Source organism: Ambystoma mexicanum, chromosome 12 (assembly GCF_040938575.1).
Source record: "Ambystoma mexicanum isolate Mex_15411 chromosome 12, UKY_AmexF1_1, whole genome shotgun sequence".
Classification (NCBI taxonomy): domain Eukaryota; kingdom Metazoa; phylum Chordata; class Amphibia; order Caudata; family Ambystomatidae; genus Ambystoma; species Ambystoma mexicanum.
Window position 1 is genome coordinate 676,321,264 of NC_090936.1, and position 16,964 is coordinate 676,338,227.

General features: G+C 46.8%; 1 protein-coding gene across 1 annotated transcript in view; it reads right to left on the reverse strand.

Moving 5' to 3' along the window:
• Nucleotides 1–4,310, reverse strand: part of REDIC1 (regulator of DNA class I crossover intermediates 1) — a 411,382-nt gene extending 407,072 nt beyond the window's left edge. The window contains exon 1 of the mRNA XM_069630090.1: nucleotides 4,237–4,310. Within this exon, the coding sequence (XP_069486191.1) occupies nucleotides 4,237–4,259 (23 nt within the window). The 5' untranslated portion in view covers nucleotides 4,260–4,310. The remainder of the gene's footprint in view (nucleotides 1–4,236) is intronic.
• Between the last annotated feature and the right edge of the window lie 12,654 nt (nucleotides 4,311–16,964).

The window sequence follows — 16,964 nt, forward strand, 5'->3', positions numbered from 1 at the left end:
GAACACCTTCTGACTCAATATCTAGAACAGAAAAAAAACTCAAGAAATACTGACTTTACCTGTAAGCATAAATTTGATCTTGAGATTTCTCAACGAAAAAGACTTCTGCGTTGGCAACTGAGAAAGATGCGAAAATCCCTATCCACAAACGCCAGCGAGGAATCTCGCAAACTCAAACAAGCCTATAAGAACTGGCTAAAATCTCACAAGGCCATCATGCTACAAAATGATGCAGAGCTTATGCTACTGAAAATGGCGAGTTCTAATCCAGCCGACTATTGGAGACTTATAAATGACAATCTTGTTCCACAACACGCCTTGCAGGCAAACTTGGTCATAGAGACAGAGTGGATTTCCTTCTACTCTGATCTCTTTCGCAAAGATAATGGTATCAAAGAATGGGAATACCCAAAACTAACACACTGGGAACTCATCTTTGACTACGAAGATATCTTACAAATCATTAAGAACGTGCATGATTCTAGGGCACCTGGACCGGACGAGTTGATGAATTTTTCTATCAAACGTCACCCGGAAGAATGGTCAGTTTTTTGTGAGACTTTGTTCAACAGAATTACCAAGTGTTGTAAGACTCCAAAATCATGGAAAACGGCAGTGATCATACCGATTTTCAAAAAAGGAGACCGCAGAAACCCAAAGAATTATACACCTATCGCCCTGCTTGATGTGTTGGGAAAAGTGTATGCCGCCCTTCTCCAACAACAACTCGTGGAGTGGTCTACTAAATGCAATCATGTGGACCCGAGACAGACAGGATTTGTCAAGGGTGTGGGATGCTGCGTTAATCTCCTACTCTTGAACTTACTGAAGATGGAAGCCCACCGGTCAAACTCTAAGATCTATGTAGCATTAATTGATTTATCTCAGGCTTTTGACAGCATAAATAGAGATCTACTATGGGAGAAACTGAGCAAGTGGAACTGTCCATCTAGCCTGTTGGCTGCCATTTGTGAACTCCACACAAACAACTCTATCAGGATCAGACTAGACCTCAAGGGCAATCTATCGGCCCCTATTGACACATTCACAGGAGTTAAACAAGGCTGTCCCCTAGCAGCGAGCATCTTCAATCTGTTCATATCAGATATCAAAGACATTTTCAAAGGTCTGATCACGTTTCCACCGAAACCCATGGTACTCACATTGATTACCTGGTCTATGCAGACAACATTATTCTGTTGGACTTAACACCAATAGGACTCCAACGTAAACTTAGCGTTATCGAGAGGTATCTAACAGAGAATGGTCTTAACATCAATAAGGGGAAATGTGAAATTATTGTCTTTGAAAAACTGCAGGGTACCAAAGGAAACAAGAAGAAATTCAACTGGTTCCTGGCGAAAGAACCTATCAGGATTGTGAAGAACACCACCTATCTGGGGATGAGAATCAGTGCTAGTAGAAATGACGCACCTTGGGTAGAGACAGTGAAGAGCAAATGCCGGCAGTTGGCATGCCAGGCGTCGCTGATTAACAAAAGATTTGGTAAATTCTCCCTAAAACCTACGGTAACCTTTTTCCAACAAAAGGTGGTTCCATCACTGATGTACGGTGGAGAAAATGCATTTGGTTGTGGGCATGAGGTGTGGAACTCGCTTGAAAACATCTTTTGGTCCAAAGTTCTTCACCTCCCTAAGGGGACATCCACAGCATGTGTAAGGTATGAACTTGGGTACATCTCAGTTCAAGCAAGAGTTGCCTGGAATCTCTTAAGTCTTTTCAGGAAAACAATACAAATGAACCCACCACCACAAATTGCAATACTTCACAATCCAGATTCCGAAGAAACCCAAACAATCTTGTATCAATGGAATGAGCTGTGTCGTGAGGTTCTTGACACATATGACATCACAACACAAATCTTGCTTGAGAATCTTGATTCTACGAAATTGAAGTTGTGGAGAACCGCCTGGATTAACACTTGTAAACTAAGATCGGAATCACGCACAATGAAAGAAGCGAGAGCTTATGGCCGCCTTCCAGAATACTTGACCTGTTTTCCGGACCAGTGGTCTAGAACCATATACTTACAGTTTAGGCTCAATGTTTTGCCTACCAAGGAGCATTATGCTTTTGGTCTGAGTCAAACGATTCCGATCTAGTGTGTCGATTCTGTAAATCTGCAAATGAAAATCTCAAGCATCTGACAATGACGTGCTCTGGGCTAGAACAAGAAAGAAATATCTTCTTTGGTCCAGTAACAGAGAGACTCCAGCTTGTATCACGGGAAGATTGGTGGGGAGCTATGTTTGACGGGTCAAATAGATCTGTGTTATATGCTTTGGTTTCCTTTCTTCGCCCCATAAAAGACAGTTTGGACGCAAAGCCTGCCCTCTATTAGAGGGGAGGTTTAGAAGTGTGCCCTGCCGACGGAAAATGTGTTTCATCTATGGACGTGGACGCAAAAACATGTATTCTTTGATGTTGTTTTATGATTTTTTGGTCGTTGATTTTCTGTTTTAAAGGTTTGAAAAAACCAAAATAAACTAATAAAAATAAAAAATTGTCATTTATAAACGTGCAGAAAAACCTTTGACTTTTATAAAAATGCAAAGCATTTTTTGGTGTCAACCGAGCAAACTTTAAATTATGCTTGCCCGAGTCCTGCACCATCTGGTCCACTCCCTTCTGTCTACCATCCCTTCCACTCACATGTCCTACATAAGAAGAAAGATCAAGTCATGGGCTAAACGATACCAGCAGCATGCGAGAAGGCAAACATCACAGAAGACAGTACAGTAATGTACAAGATATTAGCTGATTTGACCAGCATCACTGTATTGTCTGCTGGCAAAGCCAGGATACAAGCATGAATGCTTTGGTTCCATATGTGGATACTTATTCATATCTTAGACTAACAGTTTATGCTCATGGTTGGAGGTGAATGCCTAGGTTTTACAACACCCCATCTGAACAAACGGATTTCTAGGCTTTCACCATAAGGATGACATATTTGTTTTTATTGCAACCCCTATCTGGTGCAGGAACATTGCTGATAATAGCACCCGTTGTGCTGCAAGAACAAGTAGATATGCAGGCAGGTTTATAAACTTCAGACATAGGAAAGGCTCAGCCAGCCTTACAGGAACATGCTATTCTAATATTGCATAGGAACACATATCTCTGCAATGAGTGTTTAACACACTGAGCTAACTTCCGAACCATTGTGGCACTCAATGTACCAATATGCATTTCAAATTTGGCTATTGCACATGATCAACATAATCTCCACAGGAAGGAAAGAATGTGACAGGAGTTGTGCAGCAAGGAACACGCAAACTAAATATACCACAGTGAACACAGAAATCACAACATGAGGAATTGATCGAGACAGAATGTACTTGCCAAAACAGACAGGCAATAGGTTTAGAGCCTCAGCACCATGACATTAAATATTCTGATGTGTGCTATTTAAGTCTGGTGAACAATGGAATCTTACTTCTTTAGATCGGGTAGCCCTGTGGGGCCCCCCTCCAAGGTAGGGGCCCTGGGCCAGAGCCCCTGTTGCCCTCCCATAAAGACGTCTCTGAGTGTATCAACTACTGGCAGTGGCTATCAGGGCAGAGAGGCGCAGGCAGCACAAGTGTTCATTGGTTATTCATTAACCATGCAACTTCATCCAGTACATTCCAATCGATGGTTAACTGGCTTATGAAGCTATTATTAAATGAAGCACTACTATCTGGGATCAAATTCTCCTTCCTTATCATTCTCTTGCACACTCACGTCCCTTATCTCATCCTCCTTTAAAACGTTGCGCCCTCCTCCTTGCACCCTGGTACCTTAGATGCAAAATTCAAATAACCTCAGTAAATGCCAAAACCTTTGGCCTTGCCAATGCTTGTTATTTCTTCAGCGGTGTACTTATGAATTGATGTATTCCTCTTTTAGCACTTGACATACTGATAGTTGTATTAAACGTGTAATTTCTGGTCATAGTCTAATAAAACGATTTTGTTGAGGATTCCCAGGCTGAGTAAAAACGTGTTTCTGCCTTCCATGAATGAGCGTGTGCCAACTTTTTCAGACAAAAATGTAAAATACGGTTGCCTTACTAAAAGGAGGCGAGGGTTGGTTTCTTTTCCCTGCCTTCCATCACCTTGTGCGCCCCCTCGCGGCCTATGAGGTAAAGGCTTAGAAATAGAACTAAATGAGTGAATTGATGGCTACGGAGATAGCGTTCAGCAGCAAAGGGTTGAACTTTTGAAGACTTACCGGGATCCGCCAACCCAATTCATATTTCATCGATTCTCCTCTCAACCGGAAACAACAAGGACGCTGAGTTTTATGGTGGATAGCGTAAACAAAATGGCCGCTGTTTCTGGCGCTGAGGTGAGTAAGCCTGGCCCAGCCGTAGACGCTAATGGCTTGAATTGCGCAGTAACCATTGGTTGGCACCTTTTATGTACCACATTCCACAAGAGTCTAATATTTACTTACAGCGGAGCAAATGTCGCTGAGTTTCTATCCAATTTCTACTAGCTGAACAAACTCTCGATTAATTACGTTATTCCTTTTGTTGTTCGTGACAGCAAAAATAACAATTCATAGCAACGTAACAACCGGTACTCGAGCTGTAAGCTGCTGTGTTTACTAGAACAACCTCTAACAAAGCCAACAGGTTTTGGCTGTCACATACGTGTCATGTCTCAGCTCCAAACTGAATAGTGGCATCAATAGAGTAGTCGCATACATGGCAACATTTTTGCAGCACCTGTTAGAGAGATTCTGCTACAGAAAGCGGGAGAATGTATTGGATTGCATTGGGGTACGACTTATTTTAGGTGGGAGAAAGTAAAACAACAGTAACATTTTTGGTCAAAATCAGGAGTCTCGAGCCTAAACCAGAAGGTTTGGCTCATAGGCGCCCGCAAGGGGGTCGGATTGTCATTTGTCAGTGGTATGAGATGGACTGACGGGCGGAGCTAAGTGAAATAATGTGGGTGCAGTGAATATAGGCTGCTGGCTGCTTTGCACAACACAAATGTGATGTGGGGGTCTCCGTGGTTGCAGAGCCTCCACTGGGTGCGCTGGTCTGCGTAGGCCTCGACTCGGAGCAAAAGAAATACACAACCACTTGATCTGCTGCATAAACCCGGACTGGCACCAAACTGCCCGTTCCGGTGATCCCTTTATTTCCGGGTCCCGCCCCCCTGACACGTGACCCGGTCTCCCGTGACATCACATTCCTCCCAAACTTAGAATGCTTTTTCCCTTAGTCATGAACAATAGCTTTAAACACGTGTAGTCCATTCTAGTCTCTTAGGAGCGCGCACTGGCCGTGCTCGATCTGTGATAGACCCTGTGTATGACGTACTCTTGGAGACTGGATGACGGTCGCGGCTTCTCCCTCAGATGGTAGCAGGGATGAGTCCTCTCTGCTTCCTCCACTGGAGGGGTCTCCAGCTGGACTTTACTTTCGCATGGTGTTGGCTCTCTAGATTCTTGGGGTGTGTTGTTGACTTCTGACGGCTCAGGGGCTTCTGATCTGGGTTCTCCTCTCAGGGTCCCCGGTCCTTCCTCCCACATTGCCGCAGGGACTTTCCGGAAATGAGATATGTTCCTGTTGACCGTTTCATTCCCTCTGGTGACTGTGATCATGCTGTGGTTTGCGGCGCTGACTGTCCAGGGTCTGAACTCGAAGTTTTATTGATATCTTCTTGGGCAGAGCCCGGTTCTTGACGAGCAGTGTGTTTCCTGGCTGCAGCTCTTGGTGACTGGCGCAGCTAGCGCGGCTCTCTTGCTCATTCCACTTGACTCGTCTTGCCTCTATGACCGGGATGTCTTGATCGGGCGCTACCCAATTTTTTTTTTAATAACATATTTTATTATTTTCATAAAATACGAACAAACAAAGTAAAACTTAGATGACATGGTCAAACATACAGTCTTTCACACATTCTTGATGAATGGGTCTCTTGCATATAATGTAAACATGTTAAACGTATTAAGTCTCTGGGCTCCTATCAGTTGCCTGTGTCAAGTGGATTACAGCAGTTCATCAGGTCTCCCGCACATTCTTGGTGTCTTCAATTGTCCTCCCATCTTTGCCATATCTTTCTCGCTTTCGCTGGGCACCCCCTGGTGGTGTACACTCTTGTTTCCATTGGCACGTGCTCGTATTGTGGGGCCGAGGCTGAGCCCCACAGCTCGGCCAGATTTCTTTTTGCGAGGCCTGTGGATGTTGCGAGCATGAGTTCTTCAAATCCGGATATTTCTATGTCTGCATCTATCCCCAGTATTAGTAGTTTGGGGTCTATTGGTATCACTCGGCCAAGTACTGTTGAGAGTCTATCACAGCATTTCTGCCAAAAGGCCTGGTTTGCGGGCATTCCCATAGGATGTGGAAGAATGTTCCTCTTGTTCGGTGGCATCTTAAACAGTTGGGATCTGTCGCTCTCCCCCACTGGTGTAAGGCCTCTCTTGGGTAATATATCATGTGTAAAAGTTTTAGTTGGCTCAGTCTGATTCTGGCCAAAATTGCTGTCTCTCTGGGGTACATGAGGGCTGTGGTCCAGTCCTCTGGTTGTATTGGGCCCACGTCTCTTTCCCACTTCTCTTTAAGATCTCTGAGCTCTGTTGTAGCAAATGAGGCAATCGCATTATACATTATGGAGGTTATTTTGTTGTCGATACGCTCCATCACTATGTTCCTCTCAATCGGAGTGCACTTTGGTACGTTAGGGAAGTTTATCTCACTTGTGATGAGTGCGTGTCTCATCTGCCTGTAGTGAAAGTGTCCTGCAGCGGCTAGGTTGTATTTGTCACTTAGGGCTTGGAATGTCACTATTTCTCCATCCTGTATCATGTCTTCTAGTCTTACTATTCCGGCTGCTTCCCAGTTTGGCCATTTGGGGAGTTCATTAAGTTCAGGTAGGTGGCTATTTCGCCACAGGTGTTGATTCAGTGTGACCTTCCATTCCCATCCCAAGTGCCTGTGTGCGTCTATCCAAATCCGTGTTCTTTGGCCTGTTGTTGTGTTTGGGGCTGGTCGTGTTATTTTTTGGTAAAGACTCTCAAGTGGGGTGGTCCCCTGCCCAGCCTGGCTGTCTGCTCTGATGTGCGGTAATGTTGGGTTGTTGTGTAGGATATCATTTACTACTTACATTTGGGCTGCCCAATAGTATGTTTGTAGATGGGGGAGTCCAATGCCTCCCTCCCATACGGAGCGCTGTAGGGTTTTCAGTGCAGTTCGAGGGTGCTCTCCTCCCCACAGCAGTTTCCTAAGTGTCTTATCTATTTTGTGGAATTCTGTTTTTGGTATGTATAATGGTGTGTTCTGCAGGATGTATAGGAACCGGGGTAGCGCTAGCATCTTGAACAGGACACCTCTCACCAGTAGGGTGAGAGGAAGGGTCATCCAGTGCTTCACATCGTTCACAAATCTATCTCTAATTGGATACAGGTTTTTGGTTGTGTATTGTGTGAGATTGGGCGTAATCTGTATCCAGAGGTATCGGAATTGCTCTTTTTCAACTTTGTACAAGCAATTATCTAGAGCTGTTGCATCGAGGCCCTTTATCGGGAATAGCAAGGATTAATTGTAATTAACCTTTCGCCCGCTAAAGTCTCCATAGTTGTTTAGTATATTCGTGACGATGGGGCATGAAGCTGCTGGATCACTTAGGTAGATCAATAGATCATCAGCATACAGGGACACTCTATCCTCCCAGTCTTGAGCCCAGCCAAACCCCTTCCATGTCTGTGAATCCCTCAGCATTATCGCTAGAGTTTCAATTGCTAGTGTGAATAGCATCGCAGAGAGGGGGCAGCCCTGTCTAGTTCCCTTACCTAACTTGATGCTGCGCGAGGACCAACCATTCACCCTGACCTCAGTTGTCGGGGCATTGTATAGGAGTTTGACCCAGCCTGTGCAACAGTCTCCGAACCCCATTCTATCCATTATGCTCCACAAGGCTTCCCAGTGGACCGAGTCGAAGGCTTTCTCAAAATCAATAGTGAGGAGTGCCAGTGAATCTTGTAAGTATGGTGCTCTTTCAATGGCAGTGTGGAGTCTATGGATGTTCATTTGCGTGGATCTCTGTGGCATAATGCCACATTGGTCTGGGTGGATGAGAGAGCTTATTACTGTCTGTAGTCTGTTGGCTAGTATTTTCGCCAGTACTTTGGCTTCGGTATTTATGAGTGAGATCGGCCTATAGGAGGTACATATATCTGGTGGTTTGCCTTCTTTGTGTTTTACCACTATACTGGCCTTTCTCAGATCTGGCGGGAGGATCCCTTTCTTTTTTGAATGCTGGAACTTTTAAGCATGTGAGGTGCTATTTCTCCCGTGCCGGTTTTCTTCCACGTTTCCACCGGGAACCCGTTGGGTCCCGTAGTTTTCCCATTTTGGAGCTGGGAGATGGCTGCTGTTAGTTCCTCCTTCGTTATTTCTGTTTCTAGGTTTATTCTCTGTGTATCATTCAGTGATGGGATGTTCAGCGTGTCCAGTATACTGGGATCCGTTGGGGACGTCGGAGGAGCGTATAACGCCTCGTAGTATGTTGCAAAGGCCTCCGCGATGCCTGGGTCAGTTGAAGTCCATTCTGTGTTTGTAGTACTTATGCGCCGCACTTGGAGGTGACCCTCCTCTCTTCTCTCCAGCCATGCTAGCATCTTGCTGGCCTTGTCTCTTGTCTCATATAGTCTAGCGCGCATGGTTCTGTGCGCCTGCTTCGCACAGGTCAGTGCGATGTTGTGCAGTTTCTTTTGTGCTGCCAGTAGGGATGTGTTGTCTTCAGTTGCTCCAGTACTTATGTACTTTGCCTCGGCGTGTTTCATCTCTGTTTCCGCGTTTTCGACCTTTTGCCTGTGTGCCTTTTTGTGTTCAGCTGTCCAGCTCAGTACCTCACCTCGCAGAGTTGCCTTTTATGCTTCCCAAATTATCCCTGCATCATTAATTGAGTCTTGATTTAGTTCAAAGTATAGTTTTACAAAGGTAGCGGGCGCCCCTCTCTCGCAAGAACAGACATGATAACCTGTACAGTGGTTATTAGAGAGGCATCAGCTTCACCTCACTGATGATCCCCAACAAGGGTGAAACACGTGTATGGGGTTGCTGGTGGTACTCTCGTTCAGATTGGAGTTGCCATTGTATTTCGGTGCTGGACTGCCCCTGGACAGGACAAAGACTGATATGCAAATGGATATTTCCCATCTGTGAAAGGCACAGTGAGTAAAAGCAGTGGCTGCGAACTCTCAAGTGGTTAATAGCCACTGAACAGGTTATCATGTCTGTTCTTGCGAGAGAGGGGCGCCCGCTACCTTTGTAAAACTATTTTTTAAGGAACCTGGGATTGGTAACCCTAGGTCTCCTGGGGGCAACCAGACGTGGTCTCCCTCTCACTGTGCTTAGAGAGGCATCAGCTTCACCTCACTGATGATCCCCAACAAGGGTGAAACACGTGTATGGGGTTGCTGGTGGTACTCTCGTTCAGATTGGAGTTGCCATTGTATTTCGGTGCTGGACTGCCCCTGGGCAGGACAAAGACTGATATGCAAATGGATATTTCCCATCTGTGAAAGGCACAGTGAGTAAAAGCAGTGGCTACGAACTCTCAAGTGGTTAATAGCCACTGAACAGGTTATCATGTCTGTTCTTGCGAGAGAGGGGCGCCCGCTACCTTTGTAAAACTATTTTTTAAGGAACCTGGGATTGGTAACCCTAGGTCTCCTGGGGGCAACCAGACGTGGTCTCCCTCTCACTGTGCTTAGAGAGGCATCAGCTTCACCTCACTGATGATCCCCAACAAGGGTGAAACACGTGTATGGGGTTGCTGGTGGTACTCTCGTTCAGATTGGAGTTGCCATTGTATTTCGGTGCTGGACTGCCCCTGGGCAGGACAAAGACTGATATGCAAATGGATATTTCCCATCTGTGAAAGGCACAGTGAGTAAAAGCAGTGGCTGCGAACTCTCAAGTGGTTAATAGCCACTGAACAGGTTATCATGTCTGTTCTTGCGAGAGAGGGGCGCCCGCTACCTTTGTAAAACTATTTTTTAAGGAACCTGGGATTGGTAACCCTAGGTCTCCTGGGGGCAACCAGACGTGGTCTCCCTCTCACTGTGCTTAGAGAGGCATCAGCTTCACCTCACTGATGATCCCCAACAAGGGTGAAACACGTGTATGGGGTTGCTGGTGGTACTCTCGTTCAGATTGGAGTTGCCATTGTATTTCGGTGCTGGACTGCCCCTGGGCAGGACAAAGACTGATATGCAAATGGATATTTCCCATCTGTGAAAGGCACAGTGAGTAAAAGCAGTGGCTGCGAACTCTCAAGTGGTTAATAGCCACTGAACAGGTTATCATGTCTGTTCTTGCGAGAGAGGGGCGCCCGCTACCTTTGTAAAATTATTTCAAAGTATGTTGAAGTCGTTTCCTGGATCTTCTCTATCAGTTCTGGAAATCCTAGGTAGTATGCATTCAACCGCCAGTTCGGCGGGGGCTGGGGTCTTTCTGTCTCAAGCAGCATTGTCAGCGGGGAGTGGTCTGATATCCCTCGAGGGTGCAGAGTGTTAGGCAGAATCCTGTGCAGTGCCCTTAGGGACCACTACACACAATTAAGACTACAGGTGGCAATACAAGTTTTACCTTTGGTACAAGCCTGTACTACTAGGTTATAGTGGTAGCAGTAGCGGAGCAGCCAGGCTTATCTCATGAATATATAAGCAGTAGCAGAGATTACACAAAGGGACCACAATTACTCAAGCAAACACTGACTCAAGGTTTCAGGTAAAAAATTATAAGTACATTTATTTTTAAACCCTTTGTTATTAACACAACACGTCTATGAATTAAAAAAAAACACGTAAAATATACTACAACTAACCAATTCACTTTGTACAGTATTATTCAAGGTAAGTACCCTGTGTTTGAATGGACTGGTGTTACGAAACAGAACACGTTACTGTGAATACAATTGCGATCACTTTTGACAGTTCGATCTACCAGATAAACGCGTATCCGCGGTAACAAATGCTACCAGGGTAAAAACACACTTAGCACTCAAGATACCCAGCAGAAATTTAAGAGTCAAAGGGCCGAAGCCAAGTGACACCGGGTGCCTGTTGTCGAGGATCACACAGTAGGAGAGTTCGAGATTCAACGTTGCCAAGAGTACTTTGATATTGTCAATGTTCGGAAGCAAAAGTTATAAGAAGGAAAGAAAAGTAAGGACGAGCCTTAAAGTAGAGAAATAGGGTTTTCACCCAAAATTCCTCCAACAGGACACAGTACCTTTCTCAAAGAACGAAGCTGGTGCCATGGCAGTTGTTCCTGTTGGTTTCCCACAGAATCATGCTTTCCTGCAGCTTCAGCACAAAGAAGGACAATGAGGGGTCCACACCACACAGGGATGAGACCGGCAGCAGCGACAATGAATAAAAGGTGTGCTCCTTAAAAACAGGAGAGGGTCTTCAGGTGGCTATCCAGACCACTACAGCAGTGTGCAGCGATTTCGACCACAAAGGCGACCTCTGACTGAAGAAGATGAGCTGGTTATCCCCACCAGGCTCAAGGGAAGAAGACTCCGGACTGGATCTCCTCTTAGTCGTTGAAGGGTAGATAGCTCAGGACTGCAGCAGGGCTTCACCGGTACGGGATAGTTGCATCAGTCGACCTCTCCTCCACTTCTCGTCGTTTCCTTGTAGTTCCAGTGGCAACTCTCTGACTTCCATCCCAAGAGACCTGCCTTTTATGCGAACAACCCCCATTCACACAGCCTGGCTGTCAATCCCCCAGCAGGGGGGTTGTCCAGCCCGGGAAACCACCCTGGCCAATCATGACATAGTGCGACTTGGGTTTCCTAGGATACCCTGTGCAAGGGGTGACTACACCCCTCCCTCACATTCAGCCCACCTAGACACCAAGGCACTTTGAGGAGGGCTTATAGGTAGAAGCCCGCCAAAAAGACAGTGAACAAAGAAGGCAAACCTAGTTTGCCGCACAAAGTAAAACACAAGAAGGAGTTTAACAAAAAGAAATGGCGAATAAACCGTACCAGAGCCAAACGAAAAAGGATTTGGTCAAGCGGGTTTAAGTTTGAGGCTCACACAATAGCCTACAGTATTACCACGGTTATATAAGATAACTGTGGTAGAAATTTAGGGTGGATACCACTGCCACCATAAAAGAGCGAAACAATGCTCTAGGAGGTACAGATAAAAAGAGTTAAGAGTTAACCCTTCCAGTACTCCATGTAAAATGGGGTGTACTGAATCTGTGGTTACTTTTGACTAAGTAAAGTTAATGGTAACTTTACCATTTTCTGGGGACAATAGTCACCTCAGAAATGGAGTCGGTGGGAAGTCTGAACGACAACCCTGTGCCACTGCACAGAAGGTGCTGTGTGACACATACAAAGAAGGGGGCTACTGAAGTGGTGTACTCCAGAGCCCACAATCACAAAAACAGGTAAAACACTTAGCAAAATACAGGTAAAAGTGGTGAAAAGCTCACACTCTTACCAAGTGGAAAAGAAACAACTCCAGAGATCCAGCAAAGCTGCTGAGGGACTCACTAGATAAGGGAAATTAGCCATGAAATGAGAATTCTCCCTAACACAGAGTTGATTCTAATACCATATGTATGTTTTCGCCAGGGAGAAAAAAGTAGTCCAGTCTAGACAATGAGGCGTGTGTGCGTGAGTGGAATGAGTATTGTCTCTCCGCTGGGTGAAGATCTCTCCATGCATCCTTCAGACCCAATGCTGTTGTAAAGGTAGCGAGTTTGGTCGGTAATGCTGGGTTTCTCCCCCTTATATGTGTGCGATCCACGCTGACGTTCATCACCTCGTTGAAGTCTCCACCTATCACCAAGGTGTTAACCATAATCGGCGTGATGTCTTCTATTAAGGCTGTCATGAGTGCTGTGGGTGAATAGACCGCCAATATGGCAATGGTTTGGTTCCACAATGTGCCTTGTATAAAGGCAAATCTTCCTCCAAGGTCTTGGGTTACATTAGATATGTCGATCAGGGTTCTCTTGTTTACCAGTATTAGTACTCCCCTTAAGCCCATGGAGAAACCTGCGTGGATTGCTGTTCGATATTTAGTTCTCTTGAAGAATTGGCACATTGTGCCTGCCAGGTGCGTTTCGATGAGTAGCACTATGTCTGGATTGTGTCGGTTTATATACTGTATTACTAGTCTTCTCTTGATGCTGTTGCCCAGACTGTTCACGTTCCATGTCATGAAGGTGAGTCTCTTGGTGTTAGGTCCAGTTAAGTTCATTAATCTTTTGGTGCGGTTCTATTTGTGGGTGGCCATCGCTTCCGTAGGAGACCATTTTTGCTGATTCAATTTGAGATGGCCTATTGTCTTTTATATTCACTGTGGTTGATCCAGCCGTGCTGGTCCTGCTGCCAACTAATAACCTGTACAAACCCCAACTCCCCCTCCCCATACTCCATCCCCAAATGAAGCATCTGTCGCCCATTGAACAAAACGCTTAATCAATCAAACTTATGATAAGTGCTTCTAGTCACCTTGGTGTTAGGGATACCGCAGTGTGCACTTTCCGCTGTTGGGGGTTGATTTGTGGCGAATCGTGGGCCACCAGCTTTCTTATGAGTTGCTTTTATTTTCCCGGCTGATGTGTGTCTCAGGCGGGCTTTTGCTTGATCCTGTTCAGTGGGTATATTCCTTTATTTATCCTCTTCTTGTGTTTAATCATCTCCTATCTGTGGCATTGCCTCCACCTCCTGTCGTGGCGGCTCTTCTGGCAGTCTGTTTTGTCGCGGCCTGTTTCTTTGAGTTTCTTGCCGTTTCCATGGGCCCCAGTCACCCTCCAGGTTTCGCTCTGCCCAGGCCCATGCTTCTTTTGGTTCCGTAAAGTGTATCGTCGTGTCATTATGGTATATTTTCAGTTGTGCTGGGAATAGTAGACCGTATCTCACGTTCAGGGCCTGAAGGCGTCTCTTGAGAGGGTCGAAGGATTGTCTCGTTTTCTGCAGTTCTCTGGTGAAATCTGTGAAGAAGCCTATCTTGGAGCCGTTATACATTATCGCTCCTTTTGTCCTGGCCATTTGAAGCAGCGCATCACGATATCTGTAGTTGAGGATCTTAGCTATCACTGTTCGCGGTTGTCCTCCGGGGAGCGGTTTTCCAGTTGGGACCCGATGTGCTGTTCCACTGAAAAGAATTTTGATAGGGTTTTGGGAGCAAATAAGTTGGCAAGCCATTGTTCCAAGAAAAGTTCCATGCTTGCTCCCTCAGCTTTTCCCGGCAAGCCAAGAATTCGGATGTTATTACTTCTTGATCTACCCTCTCCCTGGCCTCTTCCACCCTGTCTTCTAGCACTTTGATGCGTTCCAGTACTGTGTTCATTTTTTGGCCCATGCCCCTAAGTTCATCTTCTGCTACAGATATACGCGTCTCAGCTTCTCCAGGACGGGACAATAGTTTCTGGAGATTGTGACGCAGTAGGGAGACCTCCGTGCTGATACCGTCCATTTTGACTTCCATGGAGGCTCGTGAGTTGGAGATGGCGTTCATCACGTCTCTTAGGGATAGATTTTCGTTGTGATCTTGTGTGACATCAGACCTATTTGGTTCAGTTTGGGGAGCCGGGGTGGAGGTTGTATATTGTTCCATTGTGCTTTGATTGGCTACTTTCCTAGCCTTTTCTTTGCCCATTACAGCACTTATATGTTGGCTCGTTGTTCGTTTGTAGAACATAGGGTCTAATGTCAGGGTTCAGTGTGTATGAGTAGTTCACTCTGTGCTGCTGTGTTCATGTAAATAGTGATATCCCAGCAGGCTGTCCGTCGGTGCGGCTATTTTCCTATCTGTTTGGGATTCTCGCCTTGTTGTACTCAGCTTGTCCTGCCCAGTTCGATACGTGCAGCTTGGGTGCCTCCGTCTGTTGGGGTGATAACAGGATCCCACTGTCCTCTCCTCCTGTCCCCTTGTAGATAAACTTGTTGCAGTGGATTGTTTATGGGGATGGCTTCAGACCTTAATCTAGTTGTGGGTGCTGAGTGGGGATATTTCCTCCAATTGTCAGGGTTGCGTGGAGGCTCTTTCCTTTCTTGTCCCTGTATCCCTTCCTGGTTCTGTCTTTCCAACCTTTGGGCGTGTTTGCTCCACTTTGCACTTTGTGTGTCTCAACCTAGTTTATCAGCCCAGCCTGTCACTTGTCCTCCTGGTGATTCGTGTTGATGCGTTTTATGGAGGCTGTCTGTTTAGTTGTGGCCTCTCTCTTCTGCTCTCCCCCTACTGAGACAGTTCTTGTTTGCCTGATATTAATGATTCGTGAGTTAGGCCAGCATAGACAGTGAGGCAGGCAGGAATTCTTCCTTCCCTGTCTGCTGTTTTATCCACCGGGTCTGTTGTCTGATGCGTGTTCCCTGCCTCCCTCTCTCCTTACCGCTTCGTTTTGCTCCGTCGGATGACTTCTTGGAGCAGGAGTCTATTGTTAGTCAGCGGGCGCTCAACGGTATACGGAGCGCCCGTGACTGGTTGTTTCCTGCTTGGAGCAGAGACCGGGGGACCGCAGCACAGTCCACTTCCACCTTCAGGGGCAGCTCCTCTCTCTTGGAGTCACCGCGGTCTCTGTCTTTGGCCCTCTAGCACGGGGCACAGCGGGGAACCCAGTGCACTCACGTCCGCGCCCGCCCCCGCCCCAGAGGCCTTTAGTTCTGCGTTGGGGCACTGGCGCCTCTTCCTCGCTCCGTCTGCCTTGAGGATGTCAGGACGTGAGGGGTTCTTCCTTCTGACTCCTGCTGGTCGTGTCAGCGACAGTGGAGCGCCACAGGGAGGTTAACGTGCTTGGTTGCTGCCGACCTCAGGAGTGTGCGTCTCAGCGCCAGAGTGCCGTTGTCTCACCTCCGCTCCGTCTGCCTTGGAAAATATTAGGCTGCACGGCATTTCTTTTTTCTTGGCGCCCGGAGGCCATCTTAGAATAGTTTCAGTGCCGGTCGCCGTATTTTCTCGGGCAGATTTCTCTGAATCCCGCCGCCGGTTCACCTTCCAGTTTCAGCGATCTGTAGCAGTAGGTTTGTGCTCTTAGATGGTGTGGTTTTGTGGTTATTTGCTCATGGTTTTCTTCAGGATTTTGCAGGATTCTGCTGGCGGCCCGGCAGCACCAAGAGATCACGTCTCCATCCTGTGCTCGCTGGCCACGCCCCACGGGTGCTACCCAATTTGAGTGCATGGGGAGTTCAGCTTGGATCGGCACCCCGAACATGAGGGCTGCAGGGCTGATCCCGGTTGAGGAGTGCAGGGTCTGACAGTGAGTCCTTAGAAAATGGTACACAGCAGTTAGCCAGGAATGACCCCGCTCTTTTGTGATGCAGATTACTTTGTTGAGCGATCTCATGAACCCCTCACTCAGCATCGCCGTTGGCTTGCGGCCAGCCTGGGGTGATCCTTTTGTGCCGTATGTTGAGTTCTCGGCGTCGCCGTTGGCTTGCGGCCAGCCTGGGGTGATCCTTTTGTGCCGTATGTTGAGTTCTTGGAAGAATTGTCGGAGTTCTTGGCTGGTGAAAGGGGGCCCATTGTCACTCTTGATTTTGGAAGGAATGCAGTGTATGGCAAATATCTTTTCTAGTGCTAGGGCCATTGTCTCAGCGTTGGTGGATGCCACATGTTCGACCTCCGGGTAGCGGCTGAATTCGTCCACCAGAACTAGTAAGTAGCCCTCTCCCGCGATGGTGCAATAGTCTATGCTGACAGATTCCCATCTTTTATTGCTCTTTGGGGCGCTGATAATGGGTTCTGGGGTCTCAGCCCTTCTGGTGGCTTGGCATGCTGTGCAGGAGTCTACGAGGTCCATCACTCGCTGTTGCATGTGGGGCATCCACATCCGGGACTTGAGGTATGAGGTTGTTTTTACAATTCCCTGGTGCCCACTGTGGGGGGCCAGTTTGAGGGCTCTTTCTTCAAGTGTAGTCGGTAGCACAATTCGGTGTCCCTTAAGTATCACCCCTTCGGGAGCCACG